This window comes from Lampetra planeri, chromosome 7, assembly GCF_965212315.1.
Source record: "Lampetra planeri chromosome 7, kcLamPlan1.2.h2, whole genome shotgun sequence".
Taxonomy (NCBI): domain Eukaryota; kingdom Metazoa; phylum Chordata; class Hyperoartia; order Petromyzontiformes; family Petromyzontidae; genus Lampetra; species Lampetra planeri.
Genome location: NC_136113.1, coordinates 15,818,018 through 15,842,879, shown reverse-complemented (window position 1 = coordinate 15,842,879; position 24,862 = coordinate 15,818,018). Strand labels below are relative to the sequence as shown.

Genomic DNA, 24,862 nt, shown 5'->3' with positions numbered 1-24,862 from the left:
GTTTTAAAATCATAAAAAATAAGCCAAATTTGAATACTTTTAACTCCAACCATATTGCACATAGCCAACAATTTGTGTGCAGCTTTAGAAGAGACCGGCTGTGGTGGCAGGAAGAATACACTGAAGCCATTTCTCTGCACTTCGTCCAGAGTTGAGCCATGCTTCACCTCTGCTTGCTGGCGGGACCGTAGCGGGGTGGAAAGGGAACGTGGTGCTGGGGGCTGTGGCTGGGCTCATGATCGGAGTCGAGCTCTGCGCCTGGTCCCTGCGCAGGGCGGAGATTGCTGAGATGCGTTCGTCCAGTGCCCTGCCATCTGCGCGCACGCATTCACACGTTAGCTCCCAACATCACACGCTGTGCCTTGAATATTACGATTAAACTATTTCATGGGACCTCCTTTGCCAGTACCAAAATATGAGAATAGGTTTTCCCCTTTTTTCTGGCAACAAAACAGGTGTTAAGATGTGAAAACACCAAACTGAAACCTTTTGGCGTCCTCTGGTCTAACACCGTTTGAGACTAGGCTCGAAAGAAAGCCGTCTGGTGTGGACCAATCAGTTTCAAAGACAATGCATATATTATCAGAGTATGTTTTTTGTTGCATTCTGACCACAAGTATTGTGGTTAATGCAGACATGATTCCTTGTAAAAGGTTTCAGTTTGGTGTTTTAACATCTTAACACCTGTTTTGTTGCCAGAAAAAAGGTGAAAACCTATTCTCATATTAAACTATTGTTTATGTTACCAGGTAAGGCCCACTGAGCCATATAGCTATTTTTCAGAAGGGACCTGGCCACAAATAACGTGTAAATGTATTGCAGCCAAATACTCTGAAAGAACGTTTCAAAAATGTGGAGGGAAAACCAGAGGACCTGGATAAAAATCCACGCGACTACAGGGAGAACATGCAGACTCCAAATATACAACAAGCGTCAGGGTCAGGATAGAATCCCATGACCTCCTGTATACCAGGTGAGGTAGTTAACATATCAAGCCAGATATCTAAAATATTATTTAGGCATGTTACGATTCAAGCCCTCTTCCACGGTTCAATGGCTTGTCAGGGTTGCGAGATAAACATACGAGTTACCGCCCGTCCCGTTTTGCATTGGCCTTGTCGCAAGGCAGGGCTCTCACTGGCTCGCAGCGTGAAGTAGAAGCCGACGCTGGCGTGGCACACGTAGGTGGCGTCCGGCGGGTGCACGGCCAACAGGAAGCGGCACACGGACGCCAGCAGCGCCGCGTCGGGGGGCGAGCCCAGCACCTCGCCGATGATCTTGACAAACGAGTGGCTCACGGCCAGCGGCAGGCTGGCGCTGCCCTCACTCCGGTTCTCCTGCGGCCGCGCGGCAGAGACAAACATCTGTGAAACTACTGAACGTCTGTGAAAGAGCTTTATAGCTCCTCGGATTCCTCCAGTATAAATCAATATTTTGGTTCTGTTGATAAAACTCGCTCGGGCACAGCATTTAATTATGTATGAACGTTTTGATAATTATATACCGGCTCGCATGAAACGCATGTTTTATTGTAAAATTAGGGACTGATAAAAAATATAATTGGAAACTTGAGTGGGTGCCGACGAACTTCATGTCTTCTCTTCAAGAAGATGCATGCAAGTGAACTTATTAATGCATTAGAGTGAACTCTTGGTGCCCGCTGGTATTAAGTAAATTGACTCGGTTTTAACACTCTCATGCATCACGACCGCTGTGGAGGCCCGCGATGAGACATACGGCTGGTGAGGTTGGAGGGTTTTTTTTCGTCTCCAAATATGACATTAAAACTACGTGTTCTTTTCTTTCAATAATTCACGCACAAGTTAAACATAATTACAAAGTGCATACAAACATCTCACAACCCCAATTAAATCTGGCGCTAAGCCCCAAAGCAAATCCTCTTGACTGAATGCATGTTTTAGATATATTTCAGCCAGGTGAAAAAAGTTAATATCTAAGTGGGCTTATTTAAAAATTTCTTCATGCATAGGATGATACCGCATCTGTTACAAGAAGCACAGAAGCCACATTATGTAGGTTTAATATGCTGTTAAAAGTACGATTTGACAATGATGAAAATGTTCCATAGATGAAGGAAAAAAATTGTGAGAATAATGCAAACACAGTAGTGATTTCTCTCTTTCATGCATATGTGAAATTGTTTATGATTTAACAATTGAGCATATTTACACCTTCTACTTTATCCTTCACTGTAAGAAACACTCAACATTATATTTGCTTTACTTTGTTTCCACATTGGAATTTGCTGCTTTATATATTAATTACAACCCCAGTTCTCGCTTGCAAAACTAATTTGTCCCAAAGGCCTCTAACCTGGTTACAAATACAGGTTATGTAACATCTAGATTCATCATCATACAAGATATTTAAATGCAAACCTTTACACAGTGGAGGAGTACATCGCCCATTGACGCATTAAATTCATTTCACAGCACCTGCCATTAATTCTAGATTTGAAGCTTTCGTGACTGCAAGGATTCATACGCTTTGGTTTTTTCGGTAAAGTCACGTAGGTAAAACAATAAAATTAAATAAATGAAAATAACTAAATTAAATCACGACGCTTCGGAGGCAACACAAGCCTCCCTCATCAGGTGTAAAAAGGCACAGCAAAATAACTGTAGCGAGAGTTATTTGTGGCGAGACCGTATATAACAATGTCTCACCACAAACAACTCTTGCTACAGTTATTTTGCTGTGCCTTTATACACCTGATGAGGGAGGCTTGTGTTGCCTCCGAAACGTCGTGATTTAATTGAGTTGTTTTCATTTATTTTATTGTTTTACCTACGTGACTTTACCGAAAAAACCAAAGAGAATAGCACCTGGCATGTTCGATATTGTTGTTACCAGCTCTCGAATGGTCTTATGTATAAATTGCAACGAGGACAAATCCTGCTCGGCGTCACAAACGCTTCTGCTCGGCACAGCTGCTGTTGCCCCATCTCCAGCCCGCCGCCACGTTTTACGTGCACGCCAGTGGCGATTGTTTGAAGAGGTTGGCCACAAAATATTCATCAATGCAATAGGTGCGCTGGGGGGGGGGGGGGGGGGGGGGGGGAATAGAGCAGTCCCTCCAATGTTCTGGAGTAAAAGCAGATTCAAAGTTTCCCCACTGTTGATCCTGATGAAAAGCCCCATAGACAGACTGAAACCCTAGAGAGGTAATCTTTAGAGGGTTAATGCCCAGCAGCCAGAGCAGACTGGTGGCTATGTGCCACGGGTAAATAATACATGGTCCCAGATAAGTGCCCGATAGCCACCTTAAATAAGATCCTTCTCGCGTAACGGTGCTTCAAAAGCAAACTCATTACATCAACAAATGCACTCTGCATTCAATAGATTTGTCCGTCAGTGATTTTCCATCAAGTTAGGTGAATCTAATCTCCCTCGAGATGGGAACTTCAGGGCTCTCTCTAATAGAGGCCTTTACCCTTTCCAAGTTTATCTTTAAACTATGGCCCACTTCAATCTTGATTTGAAGCTGTCGTGACTGCAAGAATCCATACACTTTTGTTCTTTCGGTAAAGAACCGAAGAGTATGGCCCACTTGCCAGAGCAATGAGTGTGAACCGAGTGTGTGCGATTACCTGCAGAACCTGGCAGGTAAGCAGAAGCTGATCCACCACCCTGGCGCGCAGAAGCTGCTGGATGTTGAACATCTGCGCTGGGTGGTTGGGCCGGATGAGGATCTCCAGGGCAGTGAGGAGGGTCTCCCACACACCAGCCTGCCAGGAGTGGGTGGGTCATCACGTGATAGGTTACTCTTTTATTTAAATATAAAAATTTCTACTCTCTCCTCCCCTCCCCATAATTTTATCCCGATTTGTCTATTGCTGATATACGAGATAAATAGTCCAATCGGATCTCTTGCAGAGCGGTACGCACCGCGGACGCGGACATCACAGAGCTACCTTTGAATCTCTTCAAGTGACCTCTGAATCCCTTCAAGTGACCTCTGGTCCGCAGAGCGGAGGGCAGCGCTCTCCCCACCCGCTCTACATACGAGAGTAACGCTCACGATAGCCCAACCGATATTTGAGTTATCGGGGCTGGAATTAGGCCAAATTAATTGCGGAGACAAGCTGGATGTGACTTTGTTTTTATGCAGTCATTTGTGACACACTTAAGCGGTGTGCTTTCGCTAAGTTGTCCCCACCTGAAGAAGGACGCTTGTGTTGCACCCGAAACGTCGTGATAAGAACATTTTTTTTTACCTACGTGACTTTACCGAAAAAACCAAAGAGTATGGCATTAACTCCCTACACCTGAGAACCCGTCTAATCGGATTATGTTCTTGATAGTTAAATGGCATGACCAAAATAAAATTACTGACACATGCATACACGCTCGGCATGTTTTGAACTTCAAATCAACATCAATATGGTACACAAGTAAATCCCCATGCTAAACAGGCGTATGAGGATGTATCAGTTAATCAATTGTAATTGATTCTTTGGCTCAAGATACATCAACGGAGTAATGTGTCACAGAATCAATTATGTGAAAACATGTCAATGTTTAAGCTAATGGAGCAGAAGAATAATGAACTTGAAAAAATGCAAACGAGAAAGAATTGATATCTTAGATGAAGATATCTGAATCGTGATAATTAATTTAATTGTTTCGCAGTAAGCTGGGTGAAGTGTTACGTGCCCAATTTGGGCATACGCGTACATACGTACACAAAAGACTAAGATCCCCCGTATAGCCTTAACAGACTGTTGGGGAAAGTGCTGTTAGTGAGCACCTATGAAGGCTGGCACGGCACACGACGGGGTGGGTGGTCAAAACCACGCCCGACCGCCTTTGTCTTCCTAGTGGCGATGGTTACACACTGCACCAGGTACTCATTTAAGGCTAAGTCGACCTACGGGAGGCCCAGGACTGGTTCAGATAATCGTCACTGGTGTTGGCCGTGAGTGGGAATCGAACGCGGGTTGCTGGGTTCGTAGCGCAGCGCACTAACCGCTACGCTACCGCTGCCCACATACGTACACGCACACGCACACGTACACGCACACGTACACGCACACGCACACGCAGACTCCACGTACCGGTGCTCGCATCCACACGTTCCAGGCGAGCAGGAGGCTGGCCAGCAGCTCCACGTCCTGGATCACGGCGTCCGACTCGCGCTCCAGCTCGAAGCGGCTGCGCTCACGGCTCCAGCGCAGGACCACGCCGTCACAGCACGCCTCCAGCAGCACCTGCACGCGGCACACCGTGCAGCACACCACGCAGCACACCGCATGGTAAACCATGCAACACACCGCATGGTAAACCACGCAACACACCGTGCAGCCGCACGCAGCACACCCCACGGTAAATCACGCAGCACACCCCATGGTAAATCACGCAGCATTACGCAGCACACGAGAAGCACGCAGCATACCACCACATGCGGCACACCACACAGCAGCACGTAGCACACCACGCAGCACATTACGCAGCACACCACGCGGCAGCAGCACGCAGCACACCACACCACGCAGCACACCACACGGTAAGGTGTTCTCCCGGTGTGTAGATCGAAGGGGCCGCTAGAAGGGCTCTTCAATGTAGTCTGCTATTTCTCCTGCAAAGGCTCGTTCAATAACACACAAGGTGATGCACTGCTCTGTGAGAGGTATTTTCGTGACATGACATCAATAGCACAATAAGCAAAAAGGATAGGGGAAATCCAGTCGCTTTCCATGAGCCAAACACTCATTCATAGTGTTGGCCAAACATTCCAATGCAGGAGCCTCTTAACAAAGAGTCTTTAGACTGAGATTCATCCTGCGTACATCACTGGCAATAATTTAATTTCTAAAATACACAAACCTGCACCGATCTCCCCCAACACAACTTTTCCCTTCTCTCTTCCCGCTCCATTCGTGCCAGGCATGTTCCATCATGAACGTGCAGCAGCCACCGCCAATTAGGAGACACGGCCACGGCCGGCCGGAGTGGACAGGGCATGAGAGGAGACGGCCGTTAGGGACTCGGCGCTCGGCCTGCACCTGACAGGCGCTCATTACTCCGCGGGGAGCCCCCGTCTATTGTCAAGGAGTGCTTTGTACCTAAGCAAAGTCACTCCAAATTGACCAATTAAAAAATGCACCAACGACGGCGGCAATTCACAGGGCAGACCAATTAGGCCTTTTGATTTGCACGTTCAAAACGCAGCCTCTCGCAGCAAAATGGCAACAAATTTGATACGTAGCCCTTGATCTCAGGCGAGACGCACTGTGAAGAGGTACGCTTTGTAAGGCGAGTGGCAAAAGCGGCAGGTCTACTCAAGCGAATATTCAAAGGGAATGGAAAAATCCTCGACATTTTAGACGGATTATGTTTAACAAACCACTGGCAGACCATCTAACAGAGGTGTGGAGAGAATGACTGATGATGATGATGAATGTGGCGATAATGTTCGACCAAGCAAGTACTCAATCTCACGTAGATAACGTATCAGCAGACGTGAATCGATGCAAGCCTAGAATGCAGTGACCAGGGTTGGTGGATCACACAAGGCATGCATCCACAATGTTTCTGAGAAATATCTGCAGGAAAACAAAGTTCCTGCGGGAAGACAATACAGCAAGTATGTCTCCCGTCCATCTAAGAACGGACTGCGTTCTGCCAAGCAGGTTACTAGTTGAGTTTAAGATCTCACTCTCGCCACTTGTGACGGAAACAAAAACTCGGGTCCGCCGGCTCATAGCGCGGTGCGGGAAGCACTGCGCACACTGATAATTTTGTTAACATTATTTCGAGACATGTGACGATTCACACCTACCCACCGCCGAGATTTGAGGAGCGTAAAAAACGCTGGAAGTGCCTGGACACCCTACTTTTAAACAATTTTGAAACTTTTTTTTATTTTACCAGTTTAGGACCACCAAGCTGTATAGCTCTTTTTCAGAAGCGACCTGGCTGCCACAAATGATCGCTCAATTTAGTGGTTTATCATCATGTGCAAATTTGTAGCGGTCAAATACTCTCAATGCATGTTGATTCTAAACGTGGAGGGAAAAACCAGAGAACAGGGAGAAAAATCCACACGACGACAGAGAGAGGAAACACGCAAACTCCAACTATACAGGAGTCAAGGTCGGGCATCTAACCCACGACCTCCTGCACACCAGGCAAGGTAGTTAACATCTCGCCACCGCGGCGCCCCCGACAGGCACAGTGGATGCGTAGGCCCACGAAGCGGTGCTGACCTTGAGAGTGTGGAAGCCCACGAGGCAGCGCTTCTTGGTGAGAACCTCGTAGATCATGGCGTAGCCGTGGCAGTCGGACATCTCCTGCACGCGCTTCTGGTGGCGGCGCGCCAGGCTGAGCGCCACCTCCAGCGCCTTGGCCTGCGTAACTTCACTCTCGCTCAGCTCGACCACCTGACGTGTGCGCCGGAGAGGGGCGGGCCGGGGTGGGTGAGGGTTTGGGGGGGTCAGGATAAAGCTACCGGAACGTCCTGGTTTGGCTGGGACAGTCCCGTTTTCAGAAAGGCTGTCCTGGGTACCCCGAAGCATTTGCAAACATTGGAATTTTTGTCTCGGGATGAAAGCGTTCTGGCCTCATTTTCGTGGGACATGGGTTGGCAAAGGAGTGGATGGCAAGGCCATGTGAAGCAATGGTTTGGGGGCCACTGTCAGAAAGAGCGAGGAGGAGGAGGCATCTCACTGCGCGGGGCAGGGCTAGTGGCTGAGTGGTCGTGACTATTTTCAAGTGGGAAGGGGCTAACGGAGGAAGGTGTTGCAAGCTCTCCACGCGTCCCCTGGTTGAGCCTCCCAGGAAATTTGCTTCATCTAAAGAACAATGAAAGTGTAAAATCGTCTTGGAAGAGATTCTAGTGCCACGATTCAGGTCACATACAAGCCCTGCCATCTCTGTGCAGTTTCAAATTTAATCACTTCCTGAACTTATGACTGTCGATGTTGTATAATTTCACAAGGGCAATTATGGCAGCTACCCCGGTGTAAAAACACAAACCTCACATTGTAAATGGCTGGGCGGCTCAGGGGGATGGAGCTTTTATATAAGAGCAGTGAATCATTTCAACAGCACTGTACCGAATTGTCGTTCTTGCACATAATCGCTTTAATTTAGGATTGCGTTGTTTATTTTGTGCAATATTTTGTTTGCATGCCAGGGTCTCCCTATCACAAATGTGTCTCTCCATGCCTTCATAGGTGCTCACTAACCGCACTTTCTCCAATAGTCTGTGAAAGGCTACACGGGGGATCTTTGTATTTGTCTTGTCACCTGGTTATAAATACATTTGACTTGATTATGTGCAACAAAATCATTGCTCCTTACCCCCAGCGATCCATACTGTTGACTCTCCAAGGCTCAAGAGTATTCATTCTCCCTCTACCTATGACTGACTGCCTCTATAAAATAAATACGCATTGATTCTGTACAGCGCCTTGAGATGTGGCTACGCCGTACGAATATATAGCTGCATCATACAGTTCACGAGGACGAGGAGCAAAAGACACGCACGGCAGTCCGCGTACCCTCGCGAACAGGAAGATGAAGGCACTCGTGCCGCCGATCTTGTAGACGCTGCTCTGCAGACCTCGATGGCTCGAGGGCTGTGGGGCCCTCAGCACCTCTGGGCCGTCAGGAACGAGCTTGATGTCACGCGGGGACGGGGCCTTGGCCGGCGGCGGGGCCCTGCCGGGAACGCGGGACTGCGTGGGCGCGGGGAAGTCGTACACCGTGTAGCGCGTCGGGTGGCTCGGGCAGTAGGTGAGGCACAGGTTCATCTGGAAAGAATAGGGGAAAGACGCCACTGAAGCTGAGTGATCAGGTTTTTTGTTGTTGTGTTTATCAGTTTGTTGTTCCCCTACCCCGCACCTCCGATTAGCACGGTTGGCTACGGACGGTGGGAAAGAAATTCAACATACACACGTACATACTTGACCACAATATAGGATGCGATCCATCCATGATCTATTTGTTACTTTGAGGTCACCAGGCTTTAGTTGTGAATCGCTGACATCTTTATAAGATCTTTATATTGTCGTACTCGTATATACAGCTGTATATTTTGTCAATTGTGATACGAGTGTAAACACCTAAACTATCATTAACACAAGAACCTCCTGTGGACAGCAAAACAATACAAAAATCGAAGAGAAATGAAATACAGTAAAACCTTGGATTGCGAGCATAATTCGTTCCGGAAACGTGTTTGTAATCCAAAGCACTCGTATATCAGTTGTGATCACGTGACGCTCGGCAGACACAGCTTATACGTACTACTCGTATTGCAAGACCTTGTTCATCAAATTAATATTTATTTAAAAATTTTGCTCGTCTTGCAAAACACTCGCAGACCAACTTACTCGCAATCCAAGGATTTACTGTACATCCTTTGATAAAGTTACTGCCTCACTAAACCCATTTTCTCATTCATTAAACTTCCCAGGGCTTATGTTACAGAATGTACTCCTCAGCTGTGGGAACACATGTACACATTAGGATCTATATTCTATGCACTGTCTTACATCGAGATCTGGCTACAGTAGATTACAGGACAATTTTAGGGTCCCTTTGTGAAACCATTAGCAACTGAATGCAAGAAAACCTTTAACTTTCGCTGGTCTTTTTTCCCCAATGTCAATACAATTGTGCTATCAAAGTCGTGTAATGAGATACATCATCAATTAGGAACACCCATGGAGCAGTAGTACTTCATAGAAATGCTTTTGATAAATTTCATCACAATTTAATGAGCATTATTATTCACACACTAGGGGGAACATTCACGGACACCCTGGGTACCTGGTTACAATTTATTGTTTGTTGGATGGCAGCGAGGTCAAATTTCAAATTCTCAGAGCTTTAACTAATTTAAATGTCACGGGGTTTTTCTGTGGTCATTGGTTACCGAGCAGAGACCATCCACTCGCTACAGGTGGTTGAAACTTGGATTTGAAGTTGTCACTTGAGCAGCGCTGTCTCAGCCTAAGACCTCTGAGCAACGTGGACACCTTATATATATATTTAAAAAAAACATTTTTAAGCACCGGGTCTAATCCAGGGCGCGAAACGTTTTTGACCACACAGACGAGGGCAGCAGCACCCACAGGCCAGCGGCCCAACGCGTGCGTTTGTTTTTTCTGCCGTTTGAGAAACTAACCACAAGCGGGCTGAGGTTGAACTCGGAGCTGCAGGCGAGCAGGTCCTTGAGATTGCCTCCCTCGAGCATGGCCAGGGTGACATACTTGCTGTAGACGGGAGCGGGCGAGCGCTGCTTGCACGGCAGGATGCTGCGCGTGTCCGGTCCGCACGCAAACAGGTGGAAGGCGAACTCCGGCGTGAGGATGGCATCTGGCATCGTCACGCACCGCACGAAACCACCCTTCGGCTATGACAGTGATGGGAAACAACTGCTCTACGTGCCTCTGATTAGTACGGTTGGCTACGTACGGTGCGAAAGAAGGTCAACATACATGCAGCATCTGATGTTAAAGGTGGAACATACAAATCACATAACTCCATCTACTATGTATGTATGTATAACTTCTTTCGCACTGTACATAGCCATCCATACTAACCCGGGGTGCTTGGGAAGGACAACAAACTCAACACAAAAAGCAGTTCTAAAGAAATGAGTTTCAAATCGAGATTTAAAAGTGCCTAGCTGCAGTGGCTTCCTAATATCGTAAAGGAAGAGCATTCCAGAAGGCCACAGAAGCGCATTTGAAAGCGTGCGATGCAGTGCCCATCTTTGTTAGATGGACAACCAAATTCTGCTCCAAGGATGCCGGAGTTGGCGTGATGGTTTATGCTCCTTGACGAGATCAGCAAGGCATCGTGGTTCATTTGTGGAAAGAAATTTTGTGCATACCCAGGAAAGCCTCACTGAGTCTCATGACTTTTTCAGGTGGGTTCTGCCACATTTTCGTAGTCGGGGGGCGATGCTTGCCGTGCATATTCCAATTTGAGTAGCAACTGAAGCAGTAACCAAAATAGGCAAATGCTTGCATTTGAAAATACCCTGGACAAATGAGTAAAAACAAATATTATGGAGATAAAGTATGAGCGTGGGTGTTACTTGTGATCAACAGTGACTCAGTAGTAATACAGAGGAATGTATTACTCCTTGATTGTCCCTTGAACCTTGGCTTTGACAATCAATAAACTAATTAGGCTTGCAGTGCTATGCCTTGCAACGTTACCACCCAGTTGCTGTAAAGCCAGTCAGTGCCCCCCTAGGCTAGCTTTACGCGTACATACACATGGCACGCTCTTAATGTTCTCAATTTTGGCAGTTACAAATGCCGAATCGGCTGTAAACTTAACACTCGTTATGCACCCGTAAGCGATGGCAAAGAAATGAAGCCAAGTGTTTTAATTGAACATCGTCAATCTCAAGGACGCAGCACCACTAACAATTATTACGCGCATAGTCAAGAGAAAATTGTTCGAGCCCAGTCATAAAATATTATCTTGCATAATTACAGACCCGGGAGAACAATTATAACGTGTACACATGGAATTTCACCACGGAGCCATTAAGATGGGATCTACAGCTCATGCGTTACATCGGCATGTACATTCGTACTGCTCAAGAGTTAACGTTTCATATTAATTCAAGGTTTTGTTGGCACGATTAATATTCCATCCATGCGCGTTGTGCCGTTGTATGTGCGTTTTTGTATCAATGTTTACTGCATTGTAGGGGTGGTTACAATTCACAAACCTCCAAGGAATGCCACAAACTGTCGCAATTCATGATTGTGATGTTATGCAGGAATGTTCTCTTTTTTTAAAGACAACAATGGTAGCGCCTCCCGTGGCTGCAGGAGTGACATACACTAGTACAACGGACGTATTGAACAACATTGATGAGTAGATATGCAATTACGTGTATGTATGGCGAGTACTATGAGGGGTGGATGAGTAACACAGCGATTCGCGCACTGCACTATGAACTGAGAAAGTCAAGTTTGAATTCCTGGCCTCGGCTAATGTCAGTGACGAGTGATATCTGAACCCGTCCATGGCACCAACCCACATGGATCAGTTTGGTGAAGTATGGAAAAACAACTGCATGATGGAAAAGCATGGGGAGGTTTTCATGCAGAAGTGCATTACGCTAAATGAATGTAAATGATTAGAATTATTATCGTGTCATTCGGAAACAATAGTAATGAACGAATTGATGCATCACTTCACAAATATTGCATTGCATTGCCTTTGTGACCCATGTCTTTGTTGAAAATTTTAATTTTAGTCTCAGTTGGTTTTAAATGAATATATCTATCTATCTATCGGTCCATCCACACAAGGTAGCAAAGGTGCAGCACTGCAATTTCTTGCTCATGCCCCTGCTGATGGAAGGCCCTCCACTGGAGGGAGCTTCAGAGCCCCCTCTAGAGGGTATTTGGCCTACTCTGCCACGCTGGCCAGACGTCCCGGAACAGGTGGGAGTACCCACGCTGGATCCCACCACAACACGTGACCTGCGACCTCGTGCAAACGTACCGTAAAACACCATGAGGTTTCCCAGGCTCCATGAGCCAAGAAGACGCTCGGCCTCCTCCTGGCTGCCCACGCTGTGGCCCAGAAGGCAGTGCAAGCGCTGAGCGTCAGCCGGGCTGGTGGGCTTGCGTGCGGGCGGAACCACAAAGTCCAAGGCCATCTCGGAAACCCTGGAATTATCCAAAAGGACACTTGTATTTTTTAATCCTTTATATTAAGTTCACTTGCTTGCTTGCTTGCGCGCTTACGACCGTGCAAATCTTTCGGTCGTTTTTAACCCACTTCCCGTGATCCAATCGAGCTGACATTTTGCACACAGACTCGTTGTGCGTGACAATTTCTTTTCGTGAACATTTTTTCCCAAAATTTTACACTTTTTAGGAAAAAATAAATTATATTTAATTACCAATTGCTTAATGGTGGCAGGCAATCATCTGACCCATAGGTGGCAGCCATCTCAAGCCAGAGGACGAGAGGACTCTAGCCGCCACGCATATAAAGGATTTATAGTGAAAAACGTTGTTTTTACGGGTTAATTTTGTTCGTGTGTGTATGCGCATAGCGTGTTAGGAAGCAGTAGCCAAGTGGTTAGAGCACTGCGCAACAAACCCAGTAGCCGGAATTTAGATTCCAAGTCACGGCCAACATCTAAGGTCGAATATCTTAACAGGTCATGGGCCACTTGAGGTCGACTCAGCAATAAAGGAGTACCTGGTACATTGTTTAAACATCAGCAATAGGGAGACAAAGGCGGCCATGTGTGGTGCTAGCCACACCACCCTCTCGTGTGAAAGGCTGCCTCTTCATGGGTGCTCGCTATCAGCACTTGCCCTCAGACCCTGAAAAGGCTATATCGGCGATCTTTGCCTTTTGTTGAGATGTGTATGCAAAAAATAGAAAAAAGCAATGCATACATTAAGCTAAAGCATGTGTCAAATACAAATGTCATACTGCATCAGCATTGCAGGTTTTTTTATGGACTACATAAACCACTTTGGTAGAGGAGAGATCTCAACTTTTGTGTTAAAAGTTAGAAGTTTGAGATGGAAATTATGTCTGTGTTGTCGTATGAATCGGAGAATTTGACTTTAACAAGGCCACTGAAAGATAAAAGATTACAGCCTTCTCAGGCAGACACAGGCTGAAGATGCCAGGCAATACATGGAAGGATAGGGTGAGCAACTTGAACGTTTGCAACAGAATATGGCAATAAAATTGTTGTACGGGAGGTTGTGGATGTGTGGGACGTGTGTGCAGGATGGATGCCAGGTCTCCAAGAGAGACACCGCAGTCGGCACTCACAGATCGGCGATAAAGGGGAAGGACTGACACCAGACGGTGGGATACTGCAAGAGCTGACGTTAACGGTCAGGTGTAGACTTACAACAACTCAAGAGATCTAGCGAGAGGAAGGACAACGCGATGCTCAGGTGCAGAGGCATCAGCAGCATTGGCGATGACGACATCTTGACCTTCAAAACCTTTAAAATTAGAATCGACGGAGACAGCGGATGAGGCGACGGTACCTGCACCCGTCGATCCAGACGGCCAGCCTGCCGTGGGCGTTCCTCTTCCCCTCGGGACGCTGCTGGTAGGACAGTGCCAAGTGCTGCCACTGGCCGAGCGCCAGCACGTCCTCCGCCGTCTCTGCCTGCGCCAGCAGATCGACTTTCTTACCATCGCCTGCGTCGACCACCACCCTGGCAAAGGGGGAAATGCGTGTCGGAACCGGGACACAGTTTACACCACACCGTTAGGGCCATTACACATACGTGTTCCAAAAAATGTATTTACGTGTGTGCCTGCATACATATATTAAGTGGCTGGTAACTGAATAGTCGTTTGATTTCTGGCCAAGGATAACATTAGTGGTGAGTGTGATATCTGAATTGGTCTTGCTGCCCCCGCCGTCACCCCTCCCCTCTCCTTCAGTCGACATTGACAAGTGTGGTGAAGTGGGCTCAAAGGAACCCTTGTGACCAACGCATAGAGAGTCCTTCACTAGCAAAGCGCACACATTTAATTGTACTGCGATGAATTTAAATCTCTAATGAGGGGTTTTGACTTTGCTAAACATGCTTTGGGGTTGTTAGTCGGCCGAATCGCCTTTAAAAAATACCTTCTTAAAGCTCAATGGCCTTTACTCGGTGGGCAACGAAAACATTCTAAACTTCTTCTAAGGCATCCAAGCTCCAACATGTGCCAACGCCGCGCCGCGCCCCTTACCTGAACGTGAGCAGGCCGGCGTCTGGTTCGGCCCACACCTGCAGCATGAGCGAGCGCGAGCCGAAGGACAGCAGATGCAGCAGGCCCTCGTCCACCATACGGTCACCTGCCTTGTGGGGGTTGGGGTAGTCGATGACCACCACCCGCTCTCCCTCTGTAGGGGACCACAAATCAAAACGTCCATTAGCTTTGGATGCGTCTCATACCCCCCTTTTTACCACTGGCACACCCGAGCCACGCCAGTGCGGACCCTCGTGGTGCGGGTGGGTTTTTTTCCCACGAGGTATTTGCCAAGCAGAGCCGGAAACAAACCGGGTCAGGTAGGGGTTAAATCGATTTCCTTCTAAGTTGCATCAGTCAGTACACTGGGTAAGCACCACAGTTCGGCTTCTGCAGTGGAAAAGCAACCTGGCGCCATCGGCATGCGTTTTGGGGTGCGTCTTACTTTTCTGAGTGCCTCATAATTCGAATAATACGATAAATAAATACTCCTTTCTGTTTCCTGCCTGCATGCACTTCTCTGCACAATGAGCCTCTCATCACTTAAAAAAGTGTTATAATTAACGACTATGGCCTGCAGGCTGCAATTTTATTTCATACGGCCCCGTGGCCACGTAAGGCCTAAACGGCCCGCAACTTATATTTACATGTCTCTGTGAGCATCTTCGCTGCCGGTGCTAATCAGGCACTCGATGAGAATATCTTTGACCTGGCAAGACCGTTCTTAGTCACCGGTTATATTTTAAGCACTTCTGAGCACACACATCAATGTTTTAGAATCTATGAATGTGTGTGGCGTTCCAAAGGTATTTGAAAACCCTATTCTGTTCTCGGTTAGGAAAATTGTTACACGCCCATGGGTTAGTGGATCAAATGAGAATGGAGACAGTGCAGTGTGCAAGGTTCCTCCTGATCCGGTTGTCACCCGGAGTAGATAGACGAACAAGCAAATACACAGTTACATTGTACTCTGCTCCCAACGTCCATTGACTTGTAATAAAAAAAATCAAAAGAAAAGCAACACCATTAGATGTAATCCAATACGAATGATTGCACAACGTTTCTTAATCTGCACTATTGTACCCTTTTGCCAATATCAAGAACTGAATTGATAAATACAGTAGGTGTTAAGACGTTCAAACTCCAGACACCCGTAACAAGTCATAAAGTCTGCATTCACCAGGCATACTTGGGGTAAGAAATGCAAAGAAATATGCTTTGATAATGCATGGTTGTGGCTCTCACTAAAATATATTATATGTGACTATTTGAATCAACGCAATACAATTCTTAATGTTTAATTTAAATACATAAAATATCCCTTAAAATAACACAAAAAGATATGCAAATTAACGTTTGCTGATATTCCACAAAAGATAAAATATATAAATAACGAATTCAAAAGGTCTGCATTGCAAGAGGCTGTTCAAAAGCTAATCAAATGTTCTGCAAAAATGTGTAAAATCTAAGACCCTTAATTGGTACGAATAACGACAGGATCCGTAGACTCTTTACAAAAAGGAAAATGAAAAAGTAATCAAAGAAAATACCAGGGCTGTCGATGCTGCTGTCACGGAACACGAGGAGACGGTTCTTCTTGGACCTGCGAACACGTTCGCCGGCCCCTCCGGCCGCGGCGGCGCCGTTGTCCTCTCCCCCAGGGCCCCAGCCGACCCGGAGCCACAGGGAGGCGCTGAACCCCGCCGGGCGGCCCGTGTGCTGCTGACCCCACGCCTGGTGCTCTGCCGGCAGCGCCAGCCGGACGGAGGAGATGACCCAGGGCGATGCCGGGCCGCGGGGGGGGGCGGCGCCGCCGCCGCCGCCGTCGTCCTTGCGGGACGGGTCGGGCCGCGTGCACCGCAGGAACTCCTGGAAGGCCCTCTGCACGGGGCTGGCGGCCCGGGCCTTCACGCCGGCCGTGGCCACGCGGGCCATGGCGTGGAGTGCGGCGCCGCCGCCCTGTGCCGTTGGGAAGCTGAGGAAGTGCGACGGCACCGCCTGCGTGTTCGCCTGCACCACCTGTGACAACCCGCTGAGCAGCAGCTCCTGAATACAGAGACGATATACAGCAACATCGTTATACATTGCTCGTACAGGGCGGCCTTTAAATGAGTAAGGTAAGGGTACAAGGTGCAGCCCTGCAATTGCCTGCTCATGCCACTGCTGGCCAAAAAAACCCCACTAGAGATAGCTTTAAAGAGCCCTTCGAGAAGTAATTTAGGCCAAATCTACACAGACTTGTTGTTTTGACATAGGTGGGAGTACCCACACTTTACCCCACTACATACTACCTGCTGACCGATGAACTGTCGCGTTCTTGAACTGGGATGTTAGGTGACATGCATTGATGAGTATTTTTGCACGTGGGAGGGAAATGGATAACGTGGATAAATCCCACAAATATCAGGAAATCACATTTAAAAAAACATAGTCACCAACCTACTTTCTGTACTACTTCACAACACAAGCCATGTAATAGTCTTGCAGATGTATTGCATCATGCACAACATACATATATATAGGTATGATCTCCGTTTCAAACAGCTGTATGACACAGGCCCGAACCAACAAGGCCCAGTGCTAGCGTAAACACGTCTTCATTATCATTAAGCCGCTCACACTTTTTTTGCACGTTACGAGTTAACCATGGCGACTACTCGTGGGGCGAGTGTGCAGGGCGAATGAGAGGCTGAGCGCGGTGGCTGCAGCACCGTGGGCGGGCGTTGCTCCGAGAAGAGGCGCAGCAGCAGGGCGAGCTCCTCGGAGGACATGTGGCTCGTCGTCATGGCCACCAACAGGTCCACCAGCGCCGTCTGACACTCTGGGCAGTTGCGGACGAGACCAGACCAGGCACGGGATATGTGTTGGCCAGAACGACATGCCACGCAGTCTCGCTCGGCCGTGTTGATTCTCCGACACAAAACGTGGTGCATTAGTAATTTACTCTCTCGGCACCGCATGTGGTTTGTCCATATTTTCCGGTTTGGACCGAGAATTTTTACTTTTAGATAAAGTTTAGCAGAAGGACTTGTTTGAACATTCTGCGCTCAAAGCCTTTTTTTATCTCTTTGTGCACAGCCTCTCAAAATGCAATGCTCACTTCCAAAGTAAGGGTTTTTCTCCATTCCACACAACTCTCGTCACTCATGCCCGAACCCCTTCCCCTGGGGATAATATTAAATTTGCAAAGGGCACTTATATAAAATAGATTTACTCGCAGCCGTTGCGAATTACCCATGCCGCATTTCTGTATATAAACAAGCACAGGCGCCCAATATAGCATAAAGTTACATAACTACCCTATGACGCACTCCAAACGAATTTAAAATATCGTAAAAAAAATGTGTACAATACATACAGCTTTTTCCCCAACGAATGCACAATCAAACCATTGCTATCCCTTCATGCCGATCAATTGTGTTGTTACGGAGCGAAATGTTTTCTGCCATCCTTTATTCACACCTCTCATAGCCGGATCTGCTTGGCCAAGCAATGCTGTGAATCCTATCAGAAGAGTCTTGACCACTCCCTGCAAAACATTTCCACAAATAAGAACAGCAACCTAATTAAAGCTTTTCACAGGCAATGACTAAAATGCTCACGCGCAAAGTACCAATCCTTCGCATTTCAACACACGGTCATCAAATCCCAACAACAATAACAACTTGATTCTAATTTTGGCTTGCATACTAAATTCAGTTTCACAACGAAAGTAAACCATCCAGAATTAAAGCTTTCGTGACTGCAGGAATTAATATTCTTTGGGTCTTTCGATAAAGTCACGCAGATAGGTTCACAGAAAATAAAAACTACGACGTTTCAATCGCAACACAAACGGTCGTCATCATGTGTTGCGATCGAAACATCGTAGTTTAAAAAAATATATATTTTAACCTATCTACGTGACTTTACCGAAAAACTCAAAGAATATAAACTATACAGCATAAACGTGTTCAAGATATGCACTCTCATGTCACTCTTCTCTCTTTCTGAACTCTCCATGACACCAACAAACCCAAGGCTTTCTCTGTCGAAGGCCTCAGCGAACCCGCACTCGGGTGGGAGGTCGGCTTTCTCCCATCGTTGCCCCAGAATGCCCATGTTCCACTGTTCTGTATAGCATCTCGAAATGCAGTTGCATTTAGACGGAATCGTATTATATTGCTCATTTGCGCGCAAGTGACCGGAGTGAATCGGAGAACGATGGAACGTTAATCGACCCCGATAGCTTTACACTGAATTCTATAACAACAACAACAACAACAAAAAGTGCCGTGAGTTGGGAACTGGGTGCTCCGGCTCCCAGGTGTGACGGACGAACCTGCTGGTAAAGCGCGACGCGGTTCTGCTCGCCGCCACGGGCAATCTCCAGCAGGGTGCGGAACACGCGGGTGGCCACAGAGAGCTCGAGAGGAGCAGCCGCGAGCAGCTTCAGCACCAGCACGCACAGCTCCGGGTAGGCCAGCTGGCCCGGCAGGGGCTGAGGGCTGGCGCAGGCCGCTGGCCCTCCATCCATGCCCAAAGGAAAGGCCGGTCCCGGGGCCAAACGAGGGGCCGACTCGTCCTTGCTGCCTGCCGCCCGTCACAGGCAGCCGGAACCGTGTAGGCAAATGCGAGTGAACGTTTTTGCAATAGAGTTTGAAATGATTTGTGAAAAGCCACTCGCACTCTGCCTTGTCTACGATTGTTTTCGAAAAGCCTCCAACCCCTAAGCGATTGCTACATGAGCAATGAATTTCAATTGACACCACAACGCAGCTCGTTGTGTGCATTTACAAAAATTAGTTTGGGACCCATGCAATTTAAAGGTTATGGGCAATAAAATCACGACGGTGGCTGCTCATTAAGTTTGAAACAAATCTGTGTCTCCCAAGACAATTCGGTGGAGTAAATGCAGCTCAGAATGAGCAGGCGTTATTGCTTTGGGGCATGTAATGCTGCATCGATTCTATAAATAAACTATGAACTATTTATATTTTACCAGGTAAGGCCCACTGAGTTATATAGCTCTTTTTCAGAAACTACCTGGCTGCAAATGATCGATCAACGAAGTGGCTTATGTGGAAATGTATAGCAGACAAATACTCTAAGCACATGTTTTTAAATGTGGAGGGAAAAACCAGAGGGCCCGGATAAAAATCCATGCGACCACAGAGAGAACATGCAAACTCAAAATATACAGGCGTCAGGGTCAGGATCTAACCCACGACGTCCTGCATACCAGCCGAGGCTGATATAATCTCGCCTCCGATATATACATACACACGCATCGAATCATTGCTTACCTTCCTCTGTGTTGTCATCCGGGTTACTCTCACTGTCCGCTTCATAGCCGCCCTCCTCTCCGCTGCAGCCGCCCCCTGGCGAGTGCTCCGGCTGCATTCCCTTGACCTCCTCGGGGTCGTCAAACGGGTCGGCGCTCCACTCGCCATCGAGGGGGAACAGCTCCTCGTCCGCGCGCTGCTCGGCGAGAAACCACGCGGCGCAAGGGTCAGACACGCACTCCGGCGCACGGTGAAATCATGACTGTTGCATCAATGTCGGCCGCGATCAAACCCTAGCCGTCGCAATCTCCCATGGTTCTGCGATCTAACGATACATGGCACAAGCCGATTTCATCGCTCCATCCGCCTGGTGGATGTCCTCTTAGATGCGTTTCATCTTTTGGATAACGCTTTCCTTGGTCATCGGCCATAATCCCTGCTAGTGATGTGTTCTTTCTCGATTTGAAGTTTTCGAGACTTCAAGGATCCATACTCTATGGTTCTTTCGGTAAAGTCACGTAGGTGAAAATAAAAAATTAAAATAACTAAATTAAATCACGACGTTTTGGAGTCAACACAAGCTTCCGTCATCAGGTGGGACAACCGCAGCAAAAAAAAGTTTTTTTTTTGTGGAGCGATGCATCTTTAGAACTGCTTTTTGTGTCTAGTTTGTTGTCCTTCCCCCACACCTCAGATTAGCACAGTCGGCTACGTACGGTGTGAAAGAAGTTCAACATACATACGTACGTACAATGCCAATCGACTAGAGCTAGACTGCCGACCTTTTTGTCGTCGAAATCGAGCAGGGCGTCATCCGGAGGGCCTCCCGTGAGGGCCACACGGAGCAGGGCCTCGCACAGTGGCCGTGCCAGCTCCGTGGCCAGCAGCCCGCTCTCCGCCAGCAGGCCCCACAGCTCCTTGAGGAGATCCTTCGTCGAAAAGCCCTGCCGAGAGCCCAGCGCAAGCAATGGCCGTCACACTCGGTAAAAAAATTATCAATATTCAAGAGCCGCGACGCACCGTGTGGTGAATACGAGACGGTGGTTACTTAATAAATAACGTCACGGCGCGGTCTTTAAAGAGCCACCGCATGCGGCTCCAGAGCCAACCCCTGGACGTGGGAATCGTTTGCTGTTCGGTGCAGGGTGGCCCACAACCGGTTCAGACATCGCTCGTAGCTGATGTTCGTCACACCCAGGAATCAAACAGAGGTCACCGGGCTCATAGCGCAGGGCACTAACCACTGCATCACCACTCCCCAAAGCATATATAAAATAAAAATTTTTAATACTAGATTTTAGAAATGTTCTAAAAGTGACTCAAATATATATATTTTTTATTATAAAAATCTAAATAAATACAGAAAAAGTGTTAGGTTACAATCACACGTGCATATTTTCCTTGAATTTAAACCTCGTTGTTCATTCCAGCACGCACCTGCCCAGGAAGGTCATTGTCCCTCTGTTGGCTGCCCGTGAGCGTGCAGCCATGTAGGCAGACAGCCAGCAGGGCTTCCAGAAGCCTGATCTTCACCAGCTCGGGCCTATCCGGCCTATCCGTCCTCTCCGTTTCGCACGCACACCAGCGTCCTTCCTCGTTGTTGCTCGTCGCTTCCCGTTTTACATCCGGCGCCGCGTGCCCGTCGGCCGCTCTGGCCGCGTGCCCGTCCAACCTCTGTCCCACGCTCTCGGATTTACTCGTGCCGATGCTGGAGCTCCTACACGACGCGGGCCACCCGTCGCCCGCTTCCGACGTCGGAGTGACCTCCGCGTCCGGGGCATCCGCGTCGTCGCCATCGTCGTCGGGAGGCCGCTGCAAGCTCCCGTCGCAGCTCTCCGCGCGGAGGGTCTGATCGCCATCGGCGGGCTCTTGCTGGGTGATGGTCTCACTCGATTCTGAGAGCGCGGCGGCAGCGACGTGTACCTCCGTCGTCAGCTGCTCAGTGCTGGAAAAGTCCGACGACGTGTTGGATTGCGTTCGCGGGAGGGCGGCTGAAGCCCCGGCGTCGTTGTCTTCGGCTGCGGGGGCGGCCTTGGGCCTCCGTCCCGCCAGCCCGTCTTGCCGGGGAGCACCGGGGGAGGGCGAGAGGTCTTTGATGATGATCGCCGTGAGCCGGCGGCACACCTGCAGCGCCCCGCTGCGGGCCAGACGGCCTCTAAAAGCCAGGCTGGCCTGGCACAAGCGTCGGCACGACGCCCAAACGTCCGCCGCCAAGCGCACCTCGCCGTCGGAGGTCGGCAGCGCGGCGCAATCGGGCGAGAGTCGGGGCAGGGACGAGGCTCCGTAGCGCTCGCCCACGCAGACGCACGGCGTGCTGTCGTAGCCCGAGGTGTCCTCTGAGTCCCGGTCGGTGGAGTCTTCCCCGCCCTCGTCCCTCGTCACGCTCAGCAGAGTCACGCACAGGAAAAGGTCTGCGGCTCGCTGCTGATGATGATGCTGATTGTGGTGGTGGTGCTGATGGTGGTGGTGATTGTTGTGATGGAACTCGGGGCTGCCGTCCCCGTGACTCTTTTTTCGTCTCATCGGGGTGACGTGGCCATCCCGCAGGCCGGCGCAGAGTCGGCTCAGCCTCCTGCGCGAGCCCGCCCCCGCCTGGACACAGCCACGGTCACACGCAGCATGATGTGAGCGCACCCACTTTGCAACCATGAGCTTTTACCATCGTTGTCATTATTGGATGATTTTAATGTGCCCCACATGTCATTGCATATCAAAGTGCGTAAACAATTGTCTAATATGTGAAGCAAAATTCCCACACATCTGTGAACATAAAAACTACCAATTAATGTGCAAGGAAGCACATTATAGCAATATAACAAAATAAACAATTAGTATCTGTCTGTTTCCACTTAGAATGCATGTGAGTAGCTAGTCTGGCTCTTATTTCATCCAATCCCGTGGATACATTAATATCATCAGATGGACTGTTTCTCTACAACTATCGCAAAAAAGAAAATTATCCCGTCATCATCTGTACAATGTTGTATGTTTATGCCGGATTTTTGTATGATGGTCACATGTTTCTAGCAAAACAAGGACTTTATTTACTGGATCACTCAAGATCCCAGTTGTTGAGATGACGGGACACATGTGACAGGGAATGGCCTGCGGAAGAGATTCTTCGCAGGACTTCTGGAAAATCCTTCCAGTGGCCTTTCTTTCCTTTAAACAGTAGGGGTCGCATCTTAGCACGTATTCTGCAAAGGGCTTGTCGCATGACAAACTGCTATTTTAATTCCGACGTTTAAACCACTATTTTAATTCTCAGACTTATAAATAACAGTTTGACTGGCATAACTGTCATGCGACCACTACTTTTAAATCTCAGAATGTGGCCAAAACAAACAGAACATCGAATGTAATACAATGTTTTTTTGGTGTCACTGGTGACCCAGCTGAGCCCATCACTACACATCAGAATCCAGTTTAATCACATGGGTGGTTTCCCAGATTAGAATCCAAGATATCACTGACACCAGCTCAAGTAATCTGACCTCTGGGCTACCCGGCTATCTCCATTCACGAGGCTTCTTACATTTTACCTTCTCAACGTTTGGCGAATTCACACAATTCAGGTTCACGATTCAATGAACCTATTCCCTTATTGGCTCGTTCCTATTGTCTCCTTTGTATTGTATGTTGCGTTTCTACTGTTTGTCTCCTTCAGGCAGTTCGTGTAGAAGTAATATTTATTTAGATCATTTGCATCAAGTATAAAACAAAATAAATGTTTATACACGCGATGCGACGCATGTATCACGGAGCATAGGAATACATTTTTATTGCTAAACAACTGAGCCAAGATAGGAATCATCGCATCATTATAATATTTTTGTCAACTCCAAGCTTGTTAGGGATCGTTTCTTGTTGAAGCGACACGTTACGTCGCCGCGTACCTCGTCGGACTGCGGGGAGTCGGGAGCCAAGTGAGCGGAGTTGGCGGCGTCTCGCTGCGAGGCCTCGCTGCTCCTCTGCACGGGCTCGGGCCCCTCGGCCTCCTCGGGGCCCTGGCCCTCCAGGGCCAGAATGAGAGTGTGGAAGACGGCAAGGGCGGCCGGCCTGACCTCCTCCAGGAAGAGCAGCTCCGTGACCTGGGAGAGGCCGTCGCTGACAAGAAACAGCTCCAGCAGCGACCTGCGCACAGGGGGATCATCAGCCCCCGCCCCACCACCACCATTTCAACTGCCGGGTTTGTGGAAGCTGTGAGTCATATGAAAAACAGTCTAATGCTTTGACAGATTCTTCCAAAACATACACTTTTAATCCACTGAGGAAATGGGTTAGAGACTGGGGTGTGGCTCTCCAATACAGTTTGGTCTCATTACTGAGAAGACCGATGCCAACCTAAAGTGACTGTATAAATGTTTTTTAAATCACTTTTTTTAAATGTATGTGTTTTGCTTTTGGAGATCACAAAAAATAAGCATACTATCGTGTGAAACAGAAAGGGTATAATCTGACCTCATTCACCAACAAGCAAAGCAAAAGCATTTATTTTTAATCACAACCATGTGATTTGTCAGCTCTTAATGCCTCTGTGTTACGGTCCTTGGCGAGCTTAGCCTCGACAATGGCTCGGGATGACTTTGTACATTTTAAAGTCACGACGGGTTAAAGTTCTTACTAGGAGCAGTCCGTGAAATGTTGAACAATAGCCACATCGTGATCACGCCAACATGCTCTCGTGACAAGTTCTTAAGATGAAAAAAAAAGACTCTCAATTCAAATGTTTTTACGGCATTTTGAAGGGGGGGGGGGGATTTTTCTCTCCCCTTTTTGTGCCAGGAATGGTGCAATTATGTAATCACTTTTTCAAACATAAGCAAAAAATGGCAACACGGTAACACGTCACATGAGTTGAACACAAC

At 48.0% G+C, this 24,862-nt stretch overlaps 1 protein-coding gene across 3 annotated transcripts in view; it reads right to left on the bottom strand.

The window, feature by feature from the left end:
• Window positions 1-24,862, bottom strand: part of LYST (lysosomal trafficking regulator) — a 138,296-nt gene that overhangs the window by 42,538 nt on the left and 70,896 nt on the right. For all 3 annotated transcript variants that reach the window (XM_078596535.1, XM_078596536.1, XM_078596537.1), the window contains 18 exons: window positions 23,891-24,128; window positions 21,432-22,586; window positions 20,777-20,938; window positions 20,016-20,190; window positions 19,052-19,302; window positions 18,193-18,259; window positions 17,442-17,551; window positions 16,281-16,776; window positions 14,731-14,884; window positions 14,031-14,204; window positions 12,508-12,674; window positions 10,157-10,347; window positions 8,526-8,777; window positions 7,230-7,403; window positions 5,079-5,231; window positions 3,612-3,749; window positions 1,139-1,337; window positions 168-314 (listed from right to left, as the gene is read on the bottom strand). In XM_078596535.1, the coding sequence (XP_078452661.1) occupies window positions 168-314; window positions 1,139-1,337; window positions 3,612-3,749; window positions 5,079-5,231; window positions 7,230-7,403; window positions 8,526-8,777; window positions 10,157-10,347; window positions 12,508-12,674; window positions 14,031-14,204; window positions 14,731-14,884; window positions 16,281-16,776; window positions 17,442-17,551; window positions 18,193-18,259; window positions 19,052-19,302; window positions 20,016-20,190; window positions 20,777-20,938; window positions 21,432-22,586; window positions 23,891-24,128 (4,403 nt within the window). The remainder of the gene's footprint in view (window positions 1-167; window positions 315-1,138; window positions 1,338-3,611; window positions 3,750-5,078; window positions 5,232-7,229; window positions 7,404-8,525; window positions 8,778-10,156; window positions 10,348-12,507; window positions 12,675-14,030; window positions 14,205-14,730; window positions 14,885-16,280; window positions 16,777-17,441; window positions 17,552-18,192; window positions 18,260-19,051; window positions 19,303-20,015; window positions 20,191-20,776; window positions 20,939-21,431; window positions 22,587-23,890; window positions 24,129-24,862) is intronic.